We start from the raw sequence: 27,901 nt of genomic DNA, 5'->3' as shown, positions 1-27,901 counted from the left end.
ACAATGTCTCCATGTATCATTAAGCCTATCACGGAACTAGCAATACTTAACCAACTTCTTCAGTTCAGCCATGTATGCTAAATGGACTACACTTCCTTTTAATTCCACTTATGAAACCTAATGTTCTGCAATCAACAATAACTTTGGTGTAAGTGTTCCTGCATTACTTTCACAATATCAGCAAAACCAATTTCCGCTGGTTTGGTTGGAGCTGTTAAATTTCTAAGGAAATTATATGCCTTTAAATACAATGCACTCAGCAGACTGTATGCCTTTGAACTGATAAAGCCTGCAAATGACTATTATCAGCAGGTACTCACTGTTTATGAATCTGTGAATTCACCCATTTCCTGCCCTTTTTTTAAACTTGAACATCTTCTCTCACTTTCTTCTGAAAAGGCACGTGCTATTCTGTTTCTTTTTTTAAACTCTGAACGTCTCCCTGTGCTCCGGCAGGTATATATCCATTTCCGGTTCATTTTAAAAATATCTCATCACCATTGTTATTTTTTGTAACTCCAAAACATAAAACTAATTGGAAGGAAACACAAAATTAAGAACATATCTCTTAGTCCTGTTTTTCCTTTTCATGAGACATGCGCATATGATGCGATGGCAGATGAATATGCCATTCATATACTTTTATAAATAACCCGTAACGAATAAACAAAAGCAGATTATACATAACCCCTAATGAATAAACAAACAAGAATGTTTAATCATGCAATATATTTATAATAGTTCTCAAATATTACTGAAATATTAAATATGGTTGTTACTGTTGACTATGGTTTAACTTCACCATTTGCTTTGCCTGCATTTAACTTGTCATTACCTAGTAATCAGCATACGTTTCAGAGGTATTTTTTCTTTCTGTTTTCTTCAGTTAAGGAAGTTGCTGCACAGAGATTTGAACATTTGTTTCTGTACCAATTCTCAGTCAATACGAAGTGCAGCCTTTGTTTTTCATGATACCATTTATTCTTATGCTATGTGCTGTGAACCACCTCTGTCATCATGTGGGAGTTGATACTCTGAAAACATCCTGAACGTTTTGCTATGAGAAGCCTGGCATCTATCAGAAAGTAGGAAATAGCATGTGCATTTTGTAGTACATCCTAATGGATGGGTGAGATTACTCGGGCTGCCTCTCAAAATTTAGGTTGTATGTTTTTTTTTCCCCTCAAGCCATTGGGTGATGTATTGGAGTTTTGTGTATTATTGTTGGGTGGGTTGGCTGCAGCAGCGATGGGAGTGTGCAATGTCATGGCAAGGATATTTTCAGTTGCTTTGATTTGGTGGACATAATTTTCATGAACTACATAAGATTCCGCTCAGGTTTCAGTAGCAGGACCAATGGAATGTAAAGGGTATTCTACTAGAATAAGCTTCAGGTCGGGAGGGAAAGTAGAGGATGTTGGCCACTTCAATCAAATGTACCTTTTCTTGGCGTTTAACCAATAATTATTTAATAAATTAGTTCATTGAAATATTCCCACAACCTATGAACACACTTTCAAGGACAATTCATTTCATGGTCTCAATATTTATTGCTTATTTATTATTATTATTATTATTATTATTATTATTATTATTATTATTATTATTATTATTATTTTTGTATTTGCACACTTTGCTGACTTTTACACACTGGTTTAATACCCAGGTTGGTGCGGTCTTTTCATTGATTCTGTTGTGGTCATTATTATGAATTTATGGAGTATGTCCGCAAGAAAATAAATCTCAGGGTTGTATATGGTATATGTATTTGATAATAAACTTATTTTGAACTTTGAACTTTGATCAGAGCTCTGCATATCTAGAAGAGACTGCCACCTAGTGTATTAAATTGAAGCACGCTCAAATTAGCAGGCACCAAATTGAATTTGAAGTTGAAGGTTGTAAGTTGGTGCCTTGTCGGAAAGTGATCTGGAGAAGGTCAACAGGAGTCTAATGATGGGATTTTTTTTAAGCTAATCTGCTATTTAATAATTTGCTGCTTCTGTAATGAATATATCTTTTCACAATGTGAATTGTACCACATGAACACCTCTGTGTTTGCTGACCAAGCATTCTTTGTGTCCCAAAGCTATTCTGTGAAAAAGTGAGAGGTTATTCAAGAGTGATATTAGAAATCCTACAGAACAATACAGCCCCTTCGGCCCACAAAGCTGTGCGGAACATGTCCCTACCAAATAACCAAGAGTTACATCTATTACATCTAAGAGTTACATCCATCTATTTTTCTAAGCTCCATGTACCTATCCAGGAATATCTTAAAAGACCCTATCATATCCGCCTCCACCACTGTCACCAGCAGCCCATTCCACACACTCACCACTCTCTGTGTTCATTTTTAAAAAAAAAACTTACCCCTCACATCTCCTCTGTGCCTACTTCCAAGCACCTTAGAACTCTGCTCTCTTGTGTTAGCCATTTCAGCCCTGGGAAAAAGCCTCTGACTATCCACACAATCGATGCTTCTCATCATCTTGTACACCTCTATCAGGTTACCTGTCATCCTCCGTCGCTCCAAGGAGAAAAGGCCGAGTTCACTCAACCTACTCTCATGAGGGTGCTCCCCAATCCAGGCAACATCCTTGTAAATCTCCTCTGCACCCTTTCTATGGCTTCCACATCCTTCCTGTAGTGAGGCGACCAGAACTGAGCACAGTTCTCCAAGTGGGTTCTGACCAGGGTCCTATATAACTGCAACATTACCTCTCAGCTCCTAAATTCAGTTCCACAATTGATGAAGGCCAATACACCGTATGCCTTCTTAACAACAGAGTCAACCTGCGCAGTGTCTGTGGACGTGACTCCAAGATCCCTCTGATCCTCCACACTGCCAAGAGTCTTACCATTTATACTGTATTCTGCCATCACATTTGACCTACCAAAATGAACCACTTCACACTTATCTGGGTTGAACTCCATCTGCCACTTCTCAGCCCAGTTTTGCATCCTATCAATGTCCCACTGTAACTTCTGACAACCCTCCACACTATCCACAACACCCCCAACCTTTGTGCCATCAGCAAATTTACTAACCCATCCTTCCACTTCCTCATCCAGGTCATTTATAAAAATCACAATGAGTAGGGGTACCAGAACAGATCCCCAAGGCACACCATGGTCACCAACCTCCATGCAGAATATTCATTTGCTATTTTAGTAAAATCATATGCACTATCATTCAAAGTTACAAAAAAAATAATTTTACGATGAGGAAGTCATTCATCCCCTGGTGTCTGTGACAGCCTCTTCAGTCTATCTACATAACTAAATATTGGTAAATTGATTCATTATTGTTACATGTACTGAAGTACAATGAAAAACTTTGTTTTGAATGCTTGTCATTTCATTACATTAGAGCATTGAGGTAATATAAGAGATGACAGTAACAATGTGCAGAATAAATACTGCAGAATGCAGAGTACAGAGCTTCATGAAGTTATGAGGGTCATAGATAGCATATAGCTAGTTATTTATCTCCTAGGGCAAAATGTCTAGAACTAAAGGGCACAGGTTTAAGGTGAGAGAGGAGAAAATTACAGAGAAAGTGCAGGAAGGCAATAAGATGCAAGGCCTTAATAAGGTAGATTGATAGGCCAAGAGTCCATCTTATATTAGAGGACTATTCAATAGTCTTAAAACAGCAGGATAGAAGCTGTCCTTGATAAAGGTGCAATATGCTTTCAGGCTTTTGTATCTCCTATCCAATTGATGGAGAGAGAAATGTCCAGGGTGGGGTACAGTCTCCTATCCCTCAGATCATGTAATAAAGGTGTGCTTCTGCTTTAAGACCTTCACATCCTGATGCCGGGGATGGATCAGTCCATTATGAGTTCCTCGCTTTATGTTCTCTGCCTCCATAGAAGCACAGAATCTTGTAGGAACTCTCAACATGATCTTCAATGATTTATGTCCATGTAACTCTTGTTACATGTAAGTCTCATCCTCTTTTCTACATGTGAAGCTGGTGCTTATGTTGCCAAGAAATATGCAAAATCTCTCTGTACCTGGACCAAAAAGAGTTGCTCGTATTTTCTTTGATGTACAATAAATGTACCAGCAGTCAAGTCAGGACATAAACTGTATTATTATGTTAATACACTGTCATAGTACAGAGGAAAAATACATATAATGGCCGATATTTTGCAGTTATATTAATGGTGAGAATGTCACTTCACGATGATTATACAGTGGAACTAATGGCATTTGGAGTATGCATCTGTGCAGTTAAATGTAGAGTTCTAGTTGTTGCTGTCAGTCGTTCACTGCTCCTGCACAGAATGGAGTGTTGCAGCCTTTGTCAAAAGCATTCAATACTTGAAAATCATTCTCAATGCTAAAACATCCATAAAAAATATTATAGCTTGATCAGCGAGGTACAGCTAAGTTCATAATGGTGTTCGAGGCCACAATTACTGCTTTTAACAACATCACACTCTGTCAAGAAACAAATACTGCAAATAATTAGTCTGTAATTCTTTCAGCAATATTCAGTTTATAATGAAGTTAAAGTACATTCTATTTGTAACAGAAGCTCCTGGTATTTTATTCTTACCTTCACACAGTGTATTAAATGTTTCTCAAGGTCTGTGGCAATGGATTTTTAAGGTCTTCATCTCAGTGCCATGCAGTTCCAGAAGCCTGGGTTCAATTATGAGCTTGGGTGCTGTCTCCTTGGAGTTCCATGTTCTCTCAGTGATCATGGCCTCCCTCTAGCTGTTTCGATTTCCTCCCAGTCTAACATCAGGCGAGTTGGTACACTATCTGGCTTCTGCAACTTGTTCTGAGTCAATGGGGGTATGAAAAAAATAGGATGCATGTTGATACGTATGGACTGGTCAGTGCAGGCATAGTAGGCCAACAGACCTGTTCCTTTGGTGTTTGACTCTATGAAAAATGTTAAAGGGTTGGGTGAAATAGTGTTTTTACATCTCAATTTGTTATCTGGGTGTATTTTAAACGTAATTGAATGTTTGGTGACATCATTATTGCTGGGTAACAGGAATCTAGTTAAAGTGACGTTAGACAGTGATCAATAGATGGGGAAGACATCTCAGTAGATCACAGATTTCTGTCAGCATCTTTGCAGATTACTGCTTTAGCTTCACAACTGATTGTACAGCTCAGGTTTTTGCAGATGTTGGGGAGATACTAGTTCAATAATTATGGTAAAAGTGTTGTCTGAGTCCAGTAGTGAATGATGGAATAATATGGAAATTGTTAAGAGGCAACTTCTGCAAATATCATTCTTTAAATGTTTGAATGTAACCTTGGTATTGAAATTACTAATATTCATGAATAGTAGTGGTTGCCTTTACTAGGTGGTAATATGTAATTTCTGATGGTCTGAGGAAAGTATAATGATCTCCTTTTCACTTTATCTAAACCTTGACTTTCTCATCTTATGGCCATGACGATGTTGCCCACAAACCATTTTGTAAATATGCCTGTCTTGTGCTCAAAGGAAGAGCAACTGTTTTCCCAGATGGTACAGTAGATGTCAGCATGTATACAGTACTAATAACACTGCTTCTGTCATTCCAGTCAAGAAGACTGGAAGCTGAGTCCAAATCTTCTACAAATAAAGGACTGTTTTCCTCAAAAGATCTTTACAAATTGCATGTCCACATTGTGGGATCTCTTTAAAAAGAAGCAAGGAAGTAAACTTTTCCTTGTTGCAATGCACCTGCAGTGCTGCTAGCTTCAAACTTTTGCAAGAGTTTACCCTGAAACGTAAATGAAATGACAGCTAAATACCTAACAGTGCCAAGAATCAGAGAGAAGAGGACCTACTGATATATTTTTTCAAACGAATATTAGAATGCCCATTTCCAGTGTCATTAAAAGTCACATAAAATCATTTGGTGGGCTAACTGTTTTGACAGTTGGGACCTGAATTCATCAGACCTTGCATATAAATATTAAATAATTCTGAGCAGGAAAGGACTTTTGTAGTGGAGATCAAATATGGTAAGGCACAAGGAATTTGAGATGTGTTGGAAAAACTGGATTCAAAATTGGCTTAATGATAGGGTAGTGATGAATGGATGTTTTTCCTACTGTAAGTCTGTTAAAAGCGATGTATCACTGCGATCAATGATGCAACCTTGTTTTTATAATATAGATACAAATGATTTTGATGATAATGTTGGTGGTCTGATTAATTTGGAAGACAACTCAAAAATTGCTGGAGTCGTAGTGAAGGAGGTTGTCTAAGGATGCAGTTGCACATAATTTATGTGGAAAGCTAGCCAAAGTGATGGCAGATGAAATTTAATCCAGCTGTGTGAGATAATGTGTTTTGGGAGGGTGTTGATATAAAGAGAAGTCTTGGGATGCAATCTCAAAGCTCACTGAAAGTAGTGACACTAACAGTATAAGGAAGAAAGCTTAGACTGAGGCACTGAGTGCAAGAATTGGGACATTAGGTTGCAGCAAAATAAGGCATTTGTTAGAATGCATTTCCAGTAATGTGTACAGTTCAGACTACTACATTGAATTGAATGATCTTTATTGTCATTATACATAGGTACTATGAAACTCTGTTTGGCTTCCTCTCAGGCAATCAAACAAAGCAATAGATAAAAACAAGACAGTAATAGAAAAACAGTATTAAAGTAGCAGAAAATAAGTTGCAGCAGCACCAGAATATCACAGTAATGCACAAAGTGCCATTAGTGCAAGTATTTGAGTCCTTGTGTGTGCATATGTGTGCTCACAGTTTCAGTTGTCATTCTGTGTGAGTGGTGTGATGGAGGCCACAGCTCTGGGGTAGAAGTTGTTCCTCAGTCTATTTCTTCTGGCTTTTAGTGTCCTGAACCTCTTGCTGGACAGCAGCCGGTTAAACAGGGAATGGTCGGGGTGTGTGGTGTCTCTGGTTATGCTGATTGCTTTCTTCCTGAGTCTGCTGGAATAGATGGTGTCCAGTGCTGGGAGCTCCATCCTGACAATTCACTGGACCACCTTCACCACACAATGCAGTTCTTGTAGCTCAGCAGCTGTGCAGCTGGCATACCACACTATGGCGCTGTTGGTCAGGGTGGTTTCAATTGCGCTTCTGTAGACGTTAAGCAAAAGCTTTTGTGGGAGTTTGGCCTGTTTCAGCTTTCTGAGGAAGAGATAAGACTAGAGAAAGTGCAGAAGAGATTCACCAAGAATGTTGCCAGGAATGACAGATTGGATGGGGTGAGTTAATTGTTAATGCAACATCAGAGGTTGAGGAGATGACCTACAGAGATTCAGGATATTATGAGGGTCATAGATAGGATAGCTAGGTAATATCTTCTTCTTAGAGCAAGGCTATCTAGAACTAAAGGACATAGGTTTAAGGTGAGAGAGGAGAAATTTAAAAGAGCAATGCACACAATATGTTGGAGGATTTCAACAGGTGAGGCAACAGCTATAGAAGGAAATGAACAGTGTATGTTTTGAGTGGAGACTCAAAGGGTTTTGGCCACCTTTGAGTGCGTTGCTCAAGGTTTCTATCTTTGGTAGAATCTCTTGTGTCTTGGAAATTTAAAAGGAGTAAGTTTTTCACAGATAGAGTAGTGAATGTCTGGTGCAAGCTGCTAGAGGAGTTAGTAAACACAGATACAATTATAATCTTCAAAAGGCATTTGGACATGTACAGGAAAGATGCAGAATAAATTGAAGCAAGTGGTATTAGTGTTGGCATTGATAAGATGGGCTGTAACAACCAGTTTTTATGCTGCAAAATCTAAGAAAATTGTTTAACATATGACATCCTTTCACCTCTACCAGTTTTGCCTGTAATAGCACAAAGAACTATTTGCATAACATGTCAGTTCCGTCCTCTGTTGCTATCCTTGTAGGAGTTAATTCTTTGAATTTGCTCCTTGTTTCAGCTTTTCGCAGTCCACAAATGCAAAAGTAGATGTATTCACTCCAGTTATTAGAATGGGTTAAACAAAATTAACATTTCATCACATTTAGATTGAAGAACTTTTTAATGGAAGTGAGTTCAGTAAGGGAAAATAGTGATTCATTATGAGTAAATGGATAATTACCTATTTTAATAGTTGTTGCATTTGACATGATATTGAAAGCAAGTTTTTGTGTTTTACTTTACACAAAATACCAATCTGATATTATCCAATTTTGTAACTAACAGGCTTTCCTTTTTTGCCTTATATTACAAAACCAACTCTGAAGGCTTTGCACTGTAAATTATAATTAGTATTCCTGAGAATGAATGGATACTGCTTTTGTCTGGAACTCTTTCGTCCATTAAATTAATGGATGCCTGCTTAGGGTCAATACGTTGTTCAAATAATAGGCTGATCAATGTTAAATGATGAATTAAGCATTAATAATATCATCAACTGTATTTCCAGCATATTTTTATTCTATATTTTGAAATGCAACTTCCAGCATTTCTTCTCTCTCTACTCATCACCTTACAGCCCACAATTCTACCTTGACCATCCCCTGCCCCATCCCGCCACCCACTTGGCTCCATCTACTTCTGTTTTCTCTCCCTTATTTGTCCCCTCCATCAGCCACTGTCTCCTAGTACCCTCCTCCATCTGGTTCCATTTACCCAATATCCCCCTCTTCATCTGTTTCCTGCCTCGCCCCTCCCTTTCACCTCTTTGTACTGCCCACCTCTCCATTATGCTCTCAGTCCTGATTCAGAGTCTCAATTCAAATTGTTGATCATTCCTCTGTCTCTATTGTTGATACCTGAACCACTGAGCTCCACAAACAGTGTTACTCCTTACTCCAGGTTACAGCATCTATAGTCTCTTGTGTGTATAGTTACTTCTAATTGACCTACGAATACTGTTAGACTCTACACTTACTGTATGACCATTTTATTCAGAGATTAATACTCCTTGAGTGTTCATTCTGTTTTGCAGATCTTACAATGTTTACTAAAATGATATAATTTCCCATGTGACCTAACCATTTCCCTATGTGTTTTTCCCCCAGGAGCATTCTATGCACTTAGCCAGAAGTTATCTTCAGATAACTTTGTAGATGTCGAAACCTACCATCACCGATTGAAGAGACAGCAACCCAAATCAGTGGATACAAATAGAGCAAGCCTGGAGCAGGATTTCACTGATCCAACTAAAATCTTTGATATTCAACCGTCTGAGGAGAATACCAATGATACAAAAATTGAGGTATGTTTGTTGTGTTGGTGAGGAGCTCTATTTTTTGAAAAGAGCTCAGAATAGCCAGATTTTGCAATCTTTTCCCTTTCCTAGGGTTATACTGTATAATTGTATCTGGTGTGTATTTGTATCTGATGGTCAGTATTAGACAATATGCCATCACTTGCAAGAGTTCATTTGTATAATTTATGTTATAGATTGCAGCTTTTTGAGATTTTAATTGAAGATGTGATTTATTGACAAATTTGATTATTTTCCTAGGAATAATAATAAGACATTGATCAAAATTGCCTTGACTCCAGTGACGATATCACAAATCAATTTTGAAATTCATAGATAGTGATAGAGTGCAGAAACAGGCCTTGGATAAAGTTTTGGATAAGCATTCTTTGTTTATAGAATTAATTACAAGCTGTGTGTAAAAGAACATGAAAGGTAGACATCACAACAGCACCTCACTAAAGTAAAAAAGAACCAAACCTACATGTTATCCTGGGTTCTTGTGTTCTTTTTTGAATAATTTCTGGAATTACAGAATGTAATAGTGGCGTTGAGGCTGGGATTTAAAACTAAGCCAAGATGACTACTTACCTGCTGAAGGACAGCACATTTTTTCTTTGCAAGGGGGAGAGAGAAATGGTTGAGTAAAAAAAACACACATTGTATTGTTTTTTTGTAAAAGGAGAAAGGCAATAGAGTTTTAAAAGGCAGAAAATGGATGAAATTCATGGGTTTATAAAAGTGAGTGAGAATTATAACAAATACAACAAAAAAGCCAGAAATAGCTTGCTACATCAGATAGATGGATGCACAAAAGAAAACTTGGGGATGTTTACAGAATAAATTGAGCAGCATTGTAAAGCAAGCTGAACAGACAGCGAGAAACTAATGCCAGTTTTGCTGAGTGTAATTGTTAGAAGAGTATGCAGTTTGCGTGGACATTTGACCAGCTGAAATGAGCTTTGCTGATATCATGAAAGTAAAGCAGGAACTTTTGGAACCGAAAATATTGTTGATTGCGGAACGCTTGTAGGTTTTCATAAGTGGAATCAAAAGGAAGAGGAGTCCATTTCAGCATAAGTGGCTGAATTGGAAAAAGTTCTGAGCCTTGCCAGTTCAGCCAAGGGCTTAATGAAGCACAGAGGAATTATTTGGTTTGTGGAATCTTACAAGAAAGCATTCAAAAGCGGCTCATAACTGAAGTACAACTTAGATTTAAAAGAGCAGTTGAAATAGCTGTATCAGTGGAAACAGTAGATATAGACACAAATGAGTTGCAGTCAGGAATGAAAGTGAGTGTGAACAAAATTGTAACATCTAACCAGAAAGCAGCCTGGTCAAACAAATTGTGTTACCATTGTGGCAGGGTATCACATGCACCAGCTACCCATGCAGTTTTAAAGTTAAAACTTGCAGCAAATGCAACAAAGTAGGACACATACAAAGAGCATGTCAGCCAGACATATAGATATGGACTGCGCAGGGAAGAGAAACAGATAAAAAGTCAAGTTGCAGTTTCAAAGAAAACACTAATCTACATGTTGTTGTTGGAAAAAGCTGATACCGATGAGCATGACACAGGATTGTGTAGTCATGAGATGTAAAATGTGAAAGCTGTGGAGACAAGCAATATGCTTGCAGCAGAAGTGAACGGAAAATTAATTAAATGGAAATGGACCATTGAACACTGGCTCAGCTATTTCAATCATTCCCCAAAATGAGTTTGAACAGCATTTGGAGATAGTGAACTGAAGCCTGCAGATATCCAACTAGGAACCTGTACTGAAGAAAAGATAACTGTGAGAATGGCATCTGTAAAAGAGAAATACAACCAACAAGCTGCGATAGGCTCATATGTGGTAAAATCAGGAAGGCCAGTTTTGTGGGGACATGATTGGCTGAGAGAACACAACTTGATTGGAGATTCATCTACTATTTGCATGCAACATCCCCATCAAAAGAGTCAGCTGAAAGCAAATCAAGAAGGGTCCTGGATGATGCCAAAGCATTGTACAAGGATGGCATAAGAAAACTCAAACATATCAAGGGTAAAGTAATGTTAAATGAAAATACCACATCCACGTTATAGTAAACTTGTCCAGTTCCTAATACGGTTGGCCCTCCTTATCCGCGGATTCCTCATGCGCGAATTCAACCAGCGAAATCGCAAAAACCCGGAAGTGCTCTTCCAGCTCTTGTTGTTCAAGCATGTACAGACTTTTTTTTTCTTGTCATTATTCCCTAAACAATGCAGCATAACAACCATTTTACATAGCATTAACATTGTATTAGGTATTTTGAGTAATCTAGAGATGATTTAAAGTATACGGGAGGATGTACGTGGGTTATTGTGCATTGTAATCGAAAAAATTCGTAAGTTCCCTTACTAAGTAAGTCAGAACAGGTACATCCGGTATTATTTAGCATCAATTAGTCAAACATTTGTCTTAGTATATATTTTACCTTTCTATGCATATAAAACATTTAAGAATGTATGTTTCAGAGCCGGGCTCAGGAACGGAAGTTCTTGGGACTCGAGACAGATGCTCCCTAGTGCGCTCTCCACCGTGCCGGGTTGATGTGGAGGATCAAAAACTCAAAACCCCAAAACCTAATAATTAAACCACAGCGTTGCTTAGTAATAATTGTAGCTTTCATCAGGGCAGAGCCTTTCTCACTTTATCCTTTAAAATTGTTCCAATCGTTGACCGACCTAGCCTAACACTTTTCCGATGACTGATGGCGTTTCACCTCTTTCCAATCGCTTTATTATTTCCACTTTATTTTCAATCGTGATCATGATATTTTCATGAACAGAAACCACTGTGCATTCAGAGCTCTGGTGCTGGGTCCTAATGTCCAGCACTCTGAGACAGGTTAAATAAGGTCTGGAGTTCCTCTGGGTCCTAGGGTCCACCGAATTGAGACAGGTTGAGTAAGGGTCTTGAGCATCCATGAATTTTGGTATCTGCGAGGGGTCCTGGAACAAATCCCCCGCGGATAAGGAGGGTCGACTGTACCATTTGTGATAAAGTAGCAGATGAGCTATATTGCATGGAGGCTGAAGGAATTCTTTCCAAGGTTGAGTGGAGCCCATGGGCAAAGATAGTGTTCCTAATAGCCAAGAAGGATTAATCTGTCAGGATCTGTGGTGATTTTAAGGTCACCATCAACCCAGTACTGAAAGGAGATCAATAACCTCCATCCAGGATAGAAGATATCTTTCCAACCCTTTCTGCAGAAAAATGCTTAAGCAAAGTCGACTTAACTGAGCCCTACCTATAGATGGAGATGGAAGAAGAGTTTAAAGTGCTTCTCACCGTAAACACTCACAAAGGACTTTATCACTATAATAGACTTATTTTTGGATTCACATCTGCACCTACACTCAGGCAGAAAGCTGTGGATCAGGTGCTGCAAGGCTGTGTCGGCAGTCATTGTTACCCGCATGACATTGTTGCCAGAGAAGATGACAAGGAACATCTCAAGTTCAAAAGGACAACTAATCAGCCTAACCTTGGAAAATTTTACAGAAGTGAGCTCTCCTCTTGACATATTGTCCCTAATGCAAAGTGAAAGTCTGTTATGGCAGAGATGACCCAGAGAGATCATCTGGAATGTTTCCAGTTTCCTATTTTTACCAGTGCCAAAATGATATTGCCCTTGAAGAAGGTTGCCTTATGTGGGGGTTGGGAGTTGCTGTACCATCCAAGTTGAGAACTAATGTATTGGAGGAGGTAGATGCTTGTCACCTAGTCATGATGAAACTGAATGTTTTGACTCAAAGCTTTACTTGGAGACCTGGAATAGGTCAGCACAGTAAGCAGCTCATCATGCTCTGTTTAGGATGCCAAGTTAGCCAGGGGAAAGGTGCCCAGAACTCTCAGAACCAGTTCCAGAGTCAACACCTTCAACTACCAAGGAGGAGGACACAGAACCTGTGATGATTTCACAGCCAGAAGTCATCCCTGTCGACCAGAGTGACTGATCTTGTCAGGAAAAACCCCAGAGCAATTACATTTTTCTGCCTGAATGGGACAATTTGCCTTGGGGATGGAAACCAGAGTGATAGCACTGAAGATTGGGCCATTGTTTTTCAAGCACAGGCAGTGTATAATGAGACGGTCAGGAAGGGTAGGCAGATAATAGGGCAAAACTGGAGACAGTGCGATGTGTTGCTCTGTAAAAGGTGGACATAATCAAAAATGATGATGGTCACAGGACTGAAGGTGCTGTATTTTAATGCATGCAGTATATGGAATAAGGTAGATGATCTTGTAGCACAGTTAAAGATGGGCAGGTATGACTTTGTGGGCATCACTGAGTCACAGCTGGAAGAAAATTATAGGTGGAAGTTTAACATTCAAGGATACACTTTGTATTGAAAGGCAGGCAGTTAGGCAGAGGAGGTGGCATGGCTCTGTTTGTCAAGAATTAAATCAAATTCTTAGGAAAAGGTGACATAGGTTCAGAAGGTGTAGAATCCTTGTGGGTTGAGTTAAGAAAATGCAAGGGTAAAAAGACAGTGATGGGAGTTATATACAGGCTCCCAAAGAGTAGTAAGGATGTGGGCTGCAAGTTAAAATGGGAGATAGAAAATGCCTGTCAAAAGGGCAATGTTACGATGGTCATGATTTCAGTGTGCAGGTAGATTCAGAAAATTATGTTGGTGCTGGATCCCAAAAGAGAGACTTTGTAGAATGCTGACAAGATGGTTTTTTAGAATAGATTGTTGTGCCCACTGGGAGGTTAGCTATTCTGGATTGGGTATTGTGTAGTGAACCAGATTTGACTAGGGACTTACAGGGAAAGGGACCCTCGAAGACAACGATCATAATATTATGGAATTTACCCTGCAATTTAAGATGGAAAAGCCAAAGTCAGATATATCAGAATTACAGTGTAGTAAAGGGAATTACAGAGGCATGAGAGAGGCCAAAGCTGCTTGGAAGTGAACCCTATCGGGGATTTTGGCAGAGCAGCAATGACTAGAGTTTCTTGGAGGGATTTGATAGGTGCAGGGTAGATACATCCCAAAGAAGAAGTATTCTAGAGGTCAGATGATGTAACTGTGGCTGACACGTGAAGTCAAAGCCAACATAAAAGCAAAAGAGAGGGCATATAATAGAGTAAAAATTAGTTGGAAGTTAGAGGATTGGGAAGCTTTTAAAAACCAACAGAAGACAACTAAAGTCATAAAGATGGAAAATATGGAATAAGAAATAAAGTTAATCAAAAATATCAAAGAGGATACCAAAAGTTTCTTCAGATATAAAGACTAAATGAGAGGTGAGAGTAGATATTGGACCACTGGAAAATGACACTGGAGAGGTAGTAATGGGGACAAGGAAATGGCGTGGAAAGTAAGTATTTTGCGTTAGCTTACTCTGTGAAAGACGATAGCTGTATGCTAAATGTTCAAGAGTGTCAGGCGGCAGAGGTGAGTGACATTGCAATTACAAGGAGCTTGGGAAACAGAAGTCTGAAGTTAGATAGGACACCTGAACCAGACTGACTGCATCCCAGCAGTCTGAAAGAGGTACCTAAAGGAATTTGTCCTCATCTCAGTTCCAAAAGGATGCCCCTGTATTCTCAGGCTGTGTCCTCTGGTATTAGACTCCCCTGCCATAGGAAATATCCTCTCCACATCCACTTTATCAAAGCTTTTCACCACGCAATGTTTTAACGAAGTCACCCCTCATTCTTCTGAATTCTAGTGGATATAGGCCCAGAGCCATTAAACATTCTTCATATGACAAACCATTCAATCCTGGAGTCATTACCTGAATCTCCTTTGAACACTTTGCTGTCTCAGCACACGCATTCTAAGATAAGGACCCAAACCTGCTCACAATTCTCCAAGTGAAGTCTTGCCAGTGCTTAAAAAAGTTTCAACATTGCATTCTTGCTTTTATATTCTAATTCTCTTGAAATGAATGCTAACATTGCATTTGCTTTCCTCACCACAGACTCAACCAGCAAATAACCTTTAGGGAATTATGCACAAGAACTCCCAAGTCCCTTTGCACCTCAGTTTTTTTTTGTATTTTTTCTCCATTTAGAAAAAGTCAACTTTTCATTTCTTTTACCGAATTGCATGTCAATACACTTCCCGACACTGTATTCCATCAGCTATTCTTTGCCCATTCTCCTAATCTGTCGAAGTACTTCTGTACTTCTCTACTTCCTTAAAATTCTCTGCCCTTCCACCTATCTTCGTATTGTCTATAAACTTTGTGACAAAATCATCAATTCCATCATCCAATTACAAACAAGAGAAAACCTGCTGATGTTTGAAATCCAAAATGCTGGACGAACTCAGCAGGCCAGACAGCAACAATGGAAAAGAGTATACTCTCCGTTTTGGGCTAAGAGCCTTTAGGTCTTGCTGACTTCTTTCAGCATTTTGTGTGTGTTAGTTCCATCATCCAAATCTTTGACACATAACAGAAAAATAATCCGTCCCAACACAGACCTCTGTGGAACACCACTAGTCATAGGCAGCCAGCCAAAAAAAGGCTTCCTTTATTCCCATTCTTTGTATCCTGTCAATTAGACACTGCTTTATCCAAGTTGAAATATTTCCTGTAATACCATGGGCTCATGGCTTATTCAGCAGCCTCATGTGTGGCACCTTGTCAAAGACCTTCTGAAAATCCAAGTATGCAACGTCAACCCATTCTCCTTTGACGATCCTTCAAAGTACAGTACATATATGTTACTGCATACAACATCGAGATTCGTTTTCTTGCAGGCACACTCAGTAATTCAAAATAACATAATATAATCCATGAACGCCCACACCCAACAGGATGGACAAACAACCAGTGTGCAAAAGACAACTAACTGTGCACATGCAAAAGAAAGAGAAAGAAATATTAATTATAAATAAATTAGCAATAACTATCAAGAACACGAGATGAAGCGCCCTCAAGAGTGAGTCCAAAGTTTGAGGGAACAGTTCAGTGATGGGACACATGGCATTGAGTCGAGTTATCCCCACTGATCCTAGAGCCTGATGTTTGAGAGGTAATTACTGTTCCTGAACTGGTTGCCTGGGCCCTAAGGCTTCTTTACCTTCTTCCTGAAAGTAGCAGTGAGAAGAACACATGGTGATGGGGGGACTGGTTCTTGATGAAGGATAATGCTTTCCTGCAACAGCACTCCACATAAGTGTGTTCAATAGTGCAGAAGGCTTTATTCGAGATGGACCGGCCCATAAACACTAGTAGTACTAAGGATGAGGTTTTGGAGTACTTGGAGGCACATAATAAATGGAGCTAAAGTCAGCATGGTTTCCTTAAGGTGAACTCTTGCCTGACAGATCTGTTGGAATTCTTGTGGAAATAATAGCCAGGATAGACAAAGGAGAGTCAGTGGATGTTGCTTACATTTGTTTTCAGAAGGCCTTTGACAAGGTTCTAATAAGACAATACCCCCATGATGTTAAAGGAAAGGTACCAGCATGGATAGAAGATTGACTGACTGGCAGAAGGCAAAGAATAGGGAAAAAGGAATATTTTTCTGGTTGGCTGCCAGTGGCTAGCAATGCTCCACAGGGGTTGTTGTTGGAACTGCTTCACTTTACTCATGTATCAATGATTTGAATGACAGAGTTGATAGCTTTATGACTAAGTTTGTGGACAATATGAAGATAGGCAGAAGTGCTGGTGGTGTTGAAGAGGTAGGAGTCTGCAGAAGGATTTAGACAGATTGGGAGAATAGCTAAAGTGGCAGATGGAATATAGTGCAGGGAAGTGCACTTTGGTAGAAGCAATAAAGGTGTAGGCTATATTATAATGGGGAAAAGATTGAAGAATTAGAGATGCAAAGGCACTTGGGAGTCCTTGTGTAGGATTCCCCTGAAGGTTAAATTGCAGTTGAGTTGGTGATAAGGAAGGCAAATGCAATGTTAGCATTCATTTCGAGAAGACTATAATCTAAAATCAAGGATGTATTGCTGAGGCTTTATAAGGAATTGGCAAGGCCTCACTTGGAGCATTGTGAGCAGTTTTGGGGCCTTTTTCTTAGAAAAGATGTGCTGGCATTGGAACAGGTCTAGAGGAGGGTCACAAGAGTGATCCTGGGTTGACATTGCAGCATGAGGTGAGTTTGATGGCTCTGTGTCTTTGCTTGCTGCAGTTCAGAAGAATACGGGGGGATTGCATTGGAACCTGTCAAATATTGAAAAGCCTAAATAGAATGGATGTGAAGAGGACGTTTTCTATAGTGAGGGAATTTAGGAACAGAGGGTACAGCCTCAGGATATGAAGACATCCAGTTAGAACAGAGATGAGCAGGAATTTGTTTAGCCAGTGTGTACAGAATCTGTTAAATGGAGACCAAGTCATTGGGTATGTTTAAAGTGGAGGTTTATGGGTTCTTGATTAGTCAGGATGTGAAAGTTTATGGGGAAAAGGCAGGAGAACAGGCTTGTCTTATTATCTTATGGTCTTACTTGCCCTTATGGTTCTGCTCCCTGTTATCTGTATGTTCTAGCTTCAGAATTCACCTTTCATAATCGTAAGAAACCATAAGTGTTGGTTCATATTACTGACAATTCAATTCTTTCTCTGGAAATTTTAAATCTCACTTGAAAACTTATAAAAGGTTGCTAATTTATTAATGCAACACTGTTGCAAACCAAAGATAATGAAAAGGACTACAATAAACTCCGTGCTGTTGGTCTTCTTGCTTCCTTGCTTCCGATGGACTCGGCCAATTTCATGATATTAATAGCTGCATTATTTGTAATTTATTCCTGGAAGGCAAGTCATAAAAGCTTCCTGCTTAGATTTTGGTAAATGATGAAAAAGACCAATTCTTCTTAACAGAGATAGAAGTTTCAACTGCAAGATTAAAGGTATGAATTTATGGAGATGCAAGGTTTCAGATGCTCTCTTCTGGTTTTGGTTTTGTGATGTTAAATATTCTTGAAATGGACTGAACATAACCTTCATTGGATTCAATGCTCAGTGTTCACTTGTATTTGTTTTCTCCCATTCTATCACTCTTCCATCCTTCTGTTATAAGATTAATGAGTGGTTCCCTACTTCGCTAAGTTCAACTTCTGACCTCACCGTCTACCTTGTTATGGTCATGTATGTTATTGTCTACCTGCACTACTGTGCTGTTCTCTGTAAGTGTAAGATTTTATTCTGTTGTTGTTTTTGCTTTATATTACTTCAATTTGCTGTTGTAATGAGGTTATTTGTATGGATGCATACAAAACTATGTTTTTCACTGTATCAATAAAGTGCAAGGTAACAATCTTTCCCCAGGATAGTGGAGTACTAAACAAGGGGGTGGGGAATAGTTATAAGTTCAGAGTGAGAGGGGAGAGATTTCAACTGCATCTGAGGGGCACCTTTTTCAAGCAGAGGATAGTGAGTATATTGAAATGAGCTGTCAGAGGAAATGTTTGAAGCAGATATGATAATATCATTTTAGAAGCACTTGTATAATTACAGGGAAGGGTGGGGCTTAGAGATATATGGACAAGACACTGGAAATTGGGACTAGTTTGAAGGGCACTGTGATCAGCATGGACTAGTTGGGCCAAAGGGCCTGTATCTGTGCTGCATGCCTTTATGACTCTATGACCTTGGTACATGTGACAATAATAAAAGGTACCAATTAATAGAATTCACTGTGGGACAATATATAATTAGTACCTGCTAGCAAGTGATTAATGAAACGAAGCAATAAAGTTCAATAAAGAATGCTTCCAAATCTGATAGAATTCCATTTGATTCTACAAAATTGTGATGAGTCACTTTTTCACTAAAAATTAGTTGCTTGCTGATTTGTTCTTTGCCTGTGCGGGATGATTTATGAAAAAATTTACAACCACCCTAGGTATAGTCCCATGTAGTGGATAGAAAATGAATCATCTCTTCTTGGAGGTGATTGGTCCTAGACTGAGAAAACTTATTAATTTTCATTTAAAGATTGCATATTTGCCCAAAAGGCAATGACTCCCCAATGAACGTGGAAGCAATTAATCCATCAAGCATTCCCTTCAGCAGATTAGCAATCATTGTACGGAGCACGCACTAAATAATTTACATTAAATGGTGCAAAATTAATTGTGTTGTTTTTTAAATTTCTTCACTGTGGCAGTTTTTTGTTGACTGCTTGGAATTGCTGTAAAGGCAAGCTTGACACCTTTGGTACAAACATTTGCCAGTCCTTTCCTCATTGTATTATCGTGTCATTTTGATAAACGGAGAAGCCTGGTTCTTTATCTTGAGAAATAGTGTGCTGCCTCTTCATCCATCATCCTACTTGCTGCTGTTAAGGGAATTCAGTCTGCTCATGGCTGAAATGAAGAGCCATCCCCATAGTGTACCAAAATAGACCTATTCTCTGTGCACTTACCATAATGTGTCATAAATAAATCATGATTCAACATTTAACGTTAATTTTTACTCCAATTTTCTAAAAATGCTCAGAATTTGTGAAACTTTTTGACTAGTTTTTTTTGCCCATATTTTGCAACCTGGGTATCACCACACAAGGCCACCACATATCGACCATCTCAAATCGATGTTCAACACTTCCTTGAACTGCTAAATCCCTCAGTGGAACTCACTCCCACAACTCTTTTTGCAGGGCCAGAAACATATTTCCAAGTGAGGATGACGTGTAACAGAATGGAATCCACTGCAGTCATGTCCCTCTGTAGCAACTGCCCTTATTTTTCTTGTTGATAGAAACTGAGGATTTGAGGAGTGTTGTTGTAGTAGTCAGAGTGAGTAACTGAATTGCATTTTGTAGATGTTACACACTGCACCACCTGATACCCATGCCCTTCTCACTGCACTCAAAGCACAATGCTGAATGAATGCTCCCAATCAGCCATTCAGTCTTAAGTGTCCACCAAAATACTGTTTTCAACCTGACAAGCTTTTAGAATCCTTGAGAGGTTCATCTCTGAAACAGGCCCTGTGGCCTATCAATTCCACAGGGACAATAAACTACCTCCAGTATTTGTAGTAATCACACAGTCAATCAATGCCCTGTCACTCAGCTACCCACTAGGGACCAAATAAACCAGCAATTCACCAATCATCTTTGTCAGACGGGAGAAAACCGGAACACCCAAAGACGTGCGGACTCCACACAACAGCTGCGGTCTTCTGGAGTCAATGGAGCTATGAGGTAGCAGCCATACTAACTCTGTCTCTTTTATTTCTACAATGATCTTCAATGTGTCAACCTCACTGCTTCTAGAAAATTAACTATAGTGCATACATTGGTATCCCTTTCTTCACACCACTTTACTGTTTCAAATTACTCTAAGCATATACTTTATCATGATCTCCCTTGGACAAAATTGTGTTCAATATGCCTGATTACTCTAAATTTTCAAAGTATCCTATTTGAACATCCTTAATAAGACCATAAGACGTAGGAGCAGAATTAGGCCATTTGGCCCATCAGCTCTGCTCTGTCATTCCATCATGACTGATTTATTATCACTTTCAACCCCATTCTCCTGCCTTTTCCTCGTAATCTTTGACAGCCTTACTAATCAAGAGCCGATCAACTTCCTCGTTAAATGTACCCAATGACTTGGCTTCCACAGCCATCTGTCACAGTTAATTCCACTGATTCTTCCCCTTCCAGCTAAAGAAATTTTTCCTTATCTCTTGTAAAGGGATGACCTTATTTTCTCACACTGTGCCCTCTGGTCCTAGACACTCCCACTATTGGAAACATCCTCTCCAAATCCATTCTAAAGTTTCAAAATTCAGTAGGTTTCAATGAGATCCCCTCCTCATTTTTCTAAACTCTAGTGAGTTTAGGCCCAGAGCTATCAAACACTCGTCATATGTTAACCCTTTCATTCCCAGAATCATTCTTCTGAACCTCCTTTGGACCTTTCCAATTCCAGCATGTCTTTTCTTAGATGCAGGGCCCAAATCTGCTCACAATATTCTTGCTGAAGGATCTTGACCCAAATCGTCGACTGTACTCTTTTCCCTAGATGCTGCCGGGCCTGCTGAGTTCTTCCAGCATTTTTTGTATTTTGCTTGGATTTCCAGCATCTGCATTTTTTCTCTTGTTCACAATACTCCAAGTGTGGTTTGACCAATGCCTCATAAAGCCTCAGCGTTACATCTTTGTTTTTATATTCTAGTCCTCGAATTGAACGCTAACATTTGTAGTAGTGGCCTTCTAACATTTTTCCAATAACATATGTGAAACTAAAGAACCTGTTGTTTCTTGCTCCATGTGTTTTTTATTCTTTCATTCAAGGCATGTAGGTTTTGAAGGTTGATTCAGCATTTAATGCCCAATCATAATTATTCATGGACAGGGAGCTGCCTCCTTGAACCAGTGCAGCCCCCTGAGGTGTGGGCATGCTCACAATGCTGTTAATTTTAATTTAATTTGGAGATAACAGCACAGTAACAGGCCCTTCCAGCCCAGAGAGTCTGTGCCTTCAAATTACACTCCTGTGACCAATTAACTTACTAAACCCTACATCTCTGGAATGTGAGGGGAAACTGGAGCACCTGGAGGAAACCCATTTGTCGCTTCTTCGCTTCTTACAACTGTGAAGGAATGTCAATAGATTTCTTTGGAATGTCAACAGATAATTGAGTATGCGAAAATAGTTTAAAATCACAATTCTCAATGAAAATTCATTCCTTGAGAAATAAAAGAAGAAGTTTATCACATTGACAAGAAAACTAGTATGCTTGAGGACTGGAAAAGTTTTATAAACTAGAACGAATGATCCGTAGTAGACAAAGTGGAAGAAAATTGAATGTACCTGCAAGGAATCTAAAATCAAATTGGTAGAAGTTATAATCTTTTTCTTGGGACTAAAAAATGGCTTACATCCAGGATGAATTGAAAAGTACAATGTTGCTACTTTATAGCATTTTTAACACTACCGACCAGCAGTAAGATTGAGAAGGCTTGGCAAGATAGATTTTAAGAGTCCGAGGTCCCTGGGTCTCTCAAGCTCCACTGTCACTACTTGGGTCCTCACAGCCTCCATCTTCCTCACACCTTACCTCGCCAAAACACCCCAACCCTCTCCTCTCCTCTGATTCCACCAACTCTCTTCCCCCTCTCGTCCCAGTTCTAATTCCTGCCACGTCTTCCCCATTCTCTCCGACATTCCCCGCTCTGAGGTGGAATATTCTGTCTTCAGCAAGATCCTTACCTTTGTCTCCCTTCACCTGCATCCACACTCACCTTGATGCCGAGCTCTCCTTCCATTGCCTCTGTCTCTGAGTCCGCCTCTTTGGCAAAGATTCCCCACCCCACACCAAATACCACTTCTCTCATATCCAACCCTTTCACTCTTCTTGGACACCCTGCTCTGGTTCTCTACCTTCTCTGGATCTTTACATCTCTAATTGTTGATGAGACAGCCAGTCAACCAACTCAACTTTAGCCCTTCTCTCTCCTCTTCGAACCTTGCCCCATTAGAACACACTACCCTCAACTATGTCTGCACCAATCCCAACTTCACTATCAATTCCACAGACAAACAGTCCGGTGGACTGACCTCTACTTTGCTGAGGCCAAGAAGCAACTCACAGACACCTCCTCATAATTACCCCTTGAAAATAACCCAAGTCCAAACCTTCAGAATATTGGCACCATCAGTGACCTCATCAACTCTGGAGAATCAACTTAATATTTCCCTTACCCCACACTGCTCATTTCTACCTCCTATCCAAGATCCACAAACCTGACTGTTCGGGTAGGCCCATTGTTTCTTCCTGCTTCTGCCCTGCATATCTTGACTCCATTCAGTCCCCTTTAGTTCAGTCCATTCCTACCTACATCTGCAACATTTCATATGGTGTTGATCTCCTCAACAACTTTCAATTCCCTGGCCCCGACTGCCTTATTTCCACCATGGATGTTCAGTCCCTATACACTCCTATCCCCCATGAAGAAGGCCTGAAAACTCACAGCTTCTTTCTTGACAACACGCCCAACCAGTTCCCCTCCACAGGTGCCCTACTCCAACTGGTGGAACTGGCCTTGGCTTTCAACACTTCTCCCACTTTCTCAAAACTCAAGGTGTATCCATGGGCCCCAGTTATGCATGTGTCCTGCCAAGAGGGCTCGATCCGAAACTTCGACTGTGCTTTTTTCCATAGATGTTGCCTGGCCTGCTGAGTTCCTCCGGCATTTTGTGTGTGTTGCTTGGATTTCCAGCAGCTGTAGATTTTCTCTTGTTTGCCCAGTTATGCCGGCCTTTTTGTTGGCTATGTGGAACAGTCAAGTTCCAAGCCTTCCCTGGTTATGCACCTCAACTCTTTCTGTGCTACATTAAAGATGACATTGGTGCTGTTTCATGCATCTGTGCTAAGCTCTTCAATTTCATCAACGTTGCCTGAACTTCCACCCTTCCCCCTAAATTTACATTTTCCTTTTCTGACTCCTTCCTTCCCTTTCGCAATCTCTCTACCTCCTTCTCTGGAGACAAACTGTCTACTAATTTTTTTTTATATATAAACCTACTGATTCATGGCTATCTTGCCTACACCTCTTCCCACACTCTCCTGTTTCTTAAAAAAAATGCTATCCCTTTTCTCAGTTTCTTCATCTCTGCTGTATCTGTTCCCAGGATGAGGCTTTAGAGATGCCTTTCAGGGCATTAGAGATGCCCTTCTTCCTCAGAGAATGTGGTTTCCCTTCCTCCACCATTGATGCTGCCTTCAACCACATTTCCTCTATTTCCTGGACATCAGTGCTCACTCCATTTTCCTGCCACCTTAACAGTGGCAAAGTTCCTATTGTCCTCACCAATCACCCCAATGACCCTTTGCATCCAAGGCATTGTTCTACACAGCTTTCTCCATCTTCCACAGGAGCTTACCACTAAATACATCTTTATGTCCCCCTATTCTCCGCATTCAGCAGAGATCACTCCCTCCATAATTCCCTTATCCATTCTCCCCTTCCCACTGATCTCCCTCCTGGCACATACCCTGCAAGAAACAGAAATGCTACACCTGCCCATTCACCTCCTCCTTCATCTTCATTCAGGGCCACAAATGGTCCTTCCAATTGAGGCAGCATCTCACCTGTGAATCTGGTGAGGTTGTCTACTGTGTCTGGTGCTCCCGATGTGGCCCCCTCTAAATGCTGAGACCTGATGGTAATTGGGGGACTGCTTTGTTGAACACCACGGCTCCATCCACACAAAGCACTATATCCTGGTGGCCAACCATTTTAATTTTGATCCCTATTTCTGTACTGACATACCAGCCCATGGCCTCCACTTCTGCCACAATGAGGCTACTCTTAGTTTGATGGAGCGATAACGTCTTGGTAGCCTCCAAACTGATGGTATGAACATCGATTTCTCCTTTCAGTAATTTTACCCCTCCCCCTTCCCTCTTGTTCACTGCCCCACTCTGGGCCCCCCTTACCTCTTCTCACCTTACCTCTCCCTCATGCCCATCTGCTTTCCTTTTCTCTCATGTTCCACTCTCCTCACTTATTAGATTCCTTCTTCTCTAGCCTTGCCTTTTCCAATTATCACCTCCCAGCTTCTTACTTCATCCTCCTCCCCACCTACCTGGCTTTGCCTATCAGCTTATACTTGTCCGCCTTCCCCACCCCTCATCTTTTTATTCTGGCATCTTCCCATATCCTATCCCATCCTGATGAAGCATCTTGGCCTGAAACATCAAGGAATCGAGCATTTAGATCTGCAACTAGGTAAAATTTCTTTCAACAGAGGATATTATCTTCTGAAATTCTGTACTCAGAAGTATTGTAGCCACTCATTTGTTGGATATCTTCATGACTGAGATGCCTATGGGCTTCAAGGGGATGAGAAGGAGTGGGGATTGAGCAGGGAAGTTGAAGTATGGTCACAAACAAGTATTATCAACTTGAGGAGGTACATTTCATTATTTCACAGGATTTTCCTCTATGAATTGGTTAGATTGTACATTGTTGAATTCTAATACTTAGCAAACTGTACAATCATAGATTGTTAACTAAATCAGTAAGTGTTGTGACTTTACTGACATTTTCATATCAAGAGAATAAATAAAAGGCACAATCCTATTTCTAAGTTAGTATCAAAGCTATCTGTCTCCTGTATCATTGAATTTATATTAGATAGCCTAGGTGGTAATTGACAATCTGATATGCGGGTGGTTTGTGGGATGGTGTACTGCCTCTTCAGCTTTCGTAGCTCTCACTGTCCTCCCAATGCATGGCCTTGAGTACAATTCTGAATACTTCTTACCCGTTTCGAGTAGTCATTGGCAAAATATTCTCAGGGAATGTTATATTTCTTCGAGGACATTAGTGAATCTTTTCCTCTCCCTGCTGGGTAATCACCTCCCAGTAAAGTATGAGATTTGTGCCAGATCTCAAACACCCTTCTTAATGGTGATCAGATACATTTTCATTCTATTCACTAAAGTCTTCAAGATGGTGGTTGATTATATCATCAAAGCCTTTACTAAGAAGTGGCAAGCAAGTTATGGGAAGTGGTCTGCCATTGTATGGTCTTATAGTGTATCTGTATTGTTGGGAGGGCAGTGTTAACGTGCAAATACTCCACCCATAGAATTAGAATCAGTTTTAATATCATTAGCATATGTCATGAAATTTGTTGTTTTGTGATAGGAGTACATTGCAATACTGTAAAGAAAATAAGACAAATATAAAAAGAGTTAAATTAAGAAATTAGTACAGAAAGAGAGCAGAAACATATTGAAATAGTGTTCATGGCTTCATTGTCCATACAGAAATCTCATTCTGGAGGGAAAGGGGACTCTGATGGCAGTTATGTACAGGCCTCCAAATGGTAGCTGGGATGTGGACTACAGATGACAATGGGAAATAGAAAAGGCGTGTCAAACCGGCAATGTTATGATAGTTATGGGAGATTTTAACATACAGATAGATTGAGAAAATCAGATTGGTAATGGATCTCAAGAGAGTGAATTTGTTGAATGCCTATGAGATGGCTTTTTAGAGCAGTTTGTCATTGAGCCTACGAGGGGAATCAGCTATACTGAATTGGGTGTTATGTAATAAACCTGATATGATTAGGAAGCTTCGGGCAAAATAACCCTTAGGAAGAACTGATCACAATATGATTGAATTCAACTTGAAATTTGATATGGAGAAAGTAAAGCCTGACATAGCAGTATTTCAGTGGAGTAAAGAAAATTACAGTATGAGAGAGGATTTGGTCAAAGTAATTTGGAAGGAGATGCTGGCAGGGATGTCAAAAGAGCAGCATTGGCTTGAGTTTCTGGGGAAAATGAGGAAGTTACAGGATATACATATTTCAAAAATGAACAGATACTCAAATGGCAAAATAATACAACCATAGCTGACAAGGGAACTCAAAGCTAATGTAAAAGCAAAAGAGAGGACATACAACAAAACAAAAATTAGTGGGATAATAGAGAATTGGGAAGCTTTTAAAATCCTCCAGAAAGCAGATTAAAGAATCATTAGGAGAGAAAAAATGAAATATGAAAGCAAGCTAGCAAACAATATCAAGCTAGATAGAAAAAGCTTTTTCAAGGATATTAAAAAAAAGGCATGAGCTGTGGACATAGGACCACTAGAAAATAGATTGGAGAAATTATTATGGGTGCTAAGGAGATGTGAGATGAACTAAATGAGTATTTTGTATCAGTCGTCACTGTGGAAGACACTAGCAGTGTGCCAGATGTTGAAGGGTGTGAGGGAACAGAAGTGAGTGCAGTTATTATTACAAGGCAGAGGGTGAACAAAAAGCTTAAAGACCTAAAGGTACATGTCACCTGGACCAGATGCACCCTTGGGTTCTAAATGAGGTAGCAGTGCAGATGGAGGAAGCATTAGTAATGAACTTTCAAGAATCAATAGATTCTGGTATGGTTCTGGAGGACTGGAAAACTGTAAATGTCACTCCACTCTTTAGGAAAGGAGAGGGCAGCAGAAAGGAAATTATAGACCAGTTAGCCTGACCTCAGTGTTTGGGAAGATGTTGGAGTCAATTGTTGTAGATGAGGCAATGGAGTGCTTGGTGACACAGGACAAGATGGGACAAAGTTGGTGTGGTTTCTTTAAAGGAAAATCTTGCTTGTTAAAGGTGTTGGAATTCTTTGAGGAGATTGCAAGTAGGATAGATAAAGGGGATGCAGTTACTGGAAAGTTAGTAGCATGGTTAGAGCACTACCTAGTTTTAGGAGGCAGCAAGTGAGAATTAAAAGATCCTTTTCTGGTTGGCTACCAGTGACTAGTGGTATTCTGCCCGAGTTGGTGTTGGGGCCGCTTCTTTTTATGCTGTATATCAATAATTTAGATAATGGAATAGATGGCTTTGTTGCCAAGTTTTCAGATGGTACAAAGATTGGTGGAGGGGCAGATAGTGTTAAGGAAAAAGGAAGGCTGCAGAGGTCTTCAATTAGTGAGAATGGGCAAGAAAGTGGCAAATGAAATACAATGCTCGAAAATGCACGGTCATGCATTTTGGTAGAAGAAATAAATGTGTAGACTATTGTCTAAACAGGAAAAATCCAAAAACCTGAGATGCAAAGGATCTTGGAAGTCCTTGTAGAGAACATCCTGAAGTTTAACATGAAGGTTGCGTCAGTGGTGAGGAAGGCAAATGCCAAGTTAGCATTCATTTTAAGAGGTCTAGAATATAAAAGCAGGATTGTGATGCTGAGGCTTTATAAGGCACTGGTGAGGCCACACCTTGAGTACAATGAACACTTCTAGGCTCCTTAACTAAGAAAAGA

The 27,901-nt window shown here is 39.9% G+C and overlaps 1 protein-coding gene across 3 annotated transcripts in view; it reads left to right on the top strand.

The window, feature by feature from the left end:
* plxdc2b (plexin domain containing 2b) overlaps window positions 1–27,901 on the top strand; it is a 435,240-nt gene that overhangs the window by 168,038 nt on the left and 239,301 nt on the right. For all 3 annotated transcript variants that reach the window (XM_059972140.1, XM_059972142.1, XM_059972141.1), the window contains exon 2: window positions 8,968–9,164. In XM_059972140.1, the coding sequence (XP_059828123.1) occupies window positions 8,968–9,164 (197 nt within the window). The remainder of the gene's footprint in view (window positions 1–8,967; window positions 9,165–27,901) is intronic.

The sequence above is a fragment of the Hypanus sabinus genome, chromosome 6 (assembly GCF_030144855.1).
Source record: "Hypanus sabinus isolate sHypSab1 chromosome 6, sHypSab1.hap1, whole genome shotgun sequence".
Classification (NCBI taxonomy): Eukaryota; Metazoa; Chordata; class Chondrichthyes; order Myliobatiformes; family Dasyatidae; genus Hypanus; species Hypanus sabinus.
This window is presented reverse-complemented; position numbering and strand designations above follow the sequence as displayed.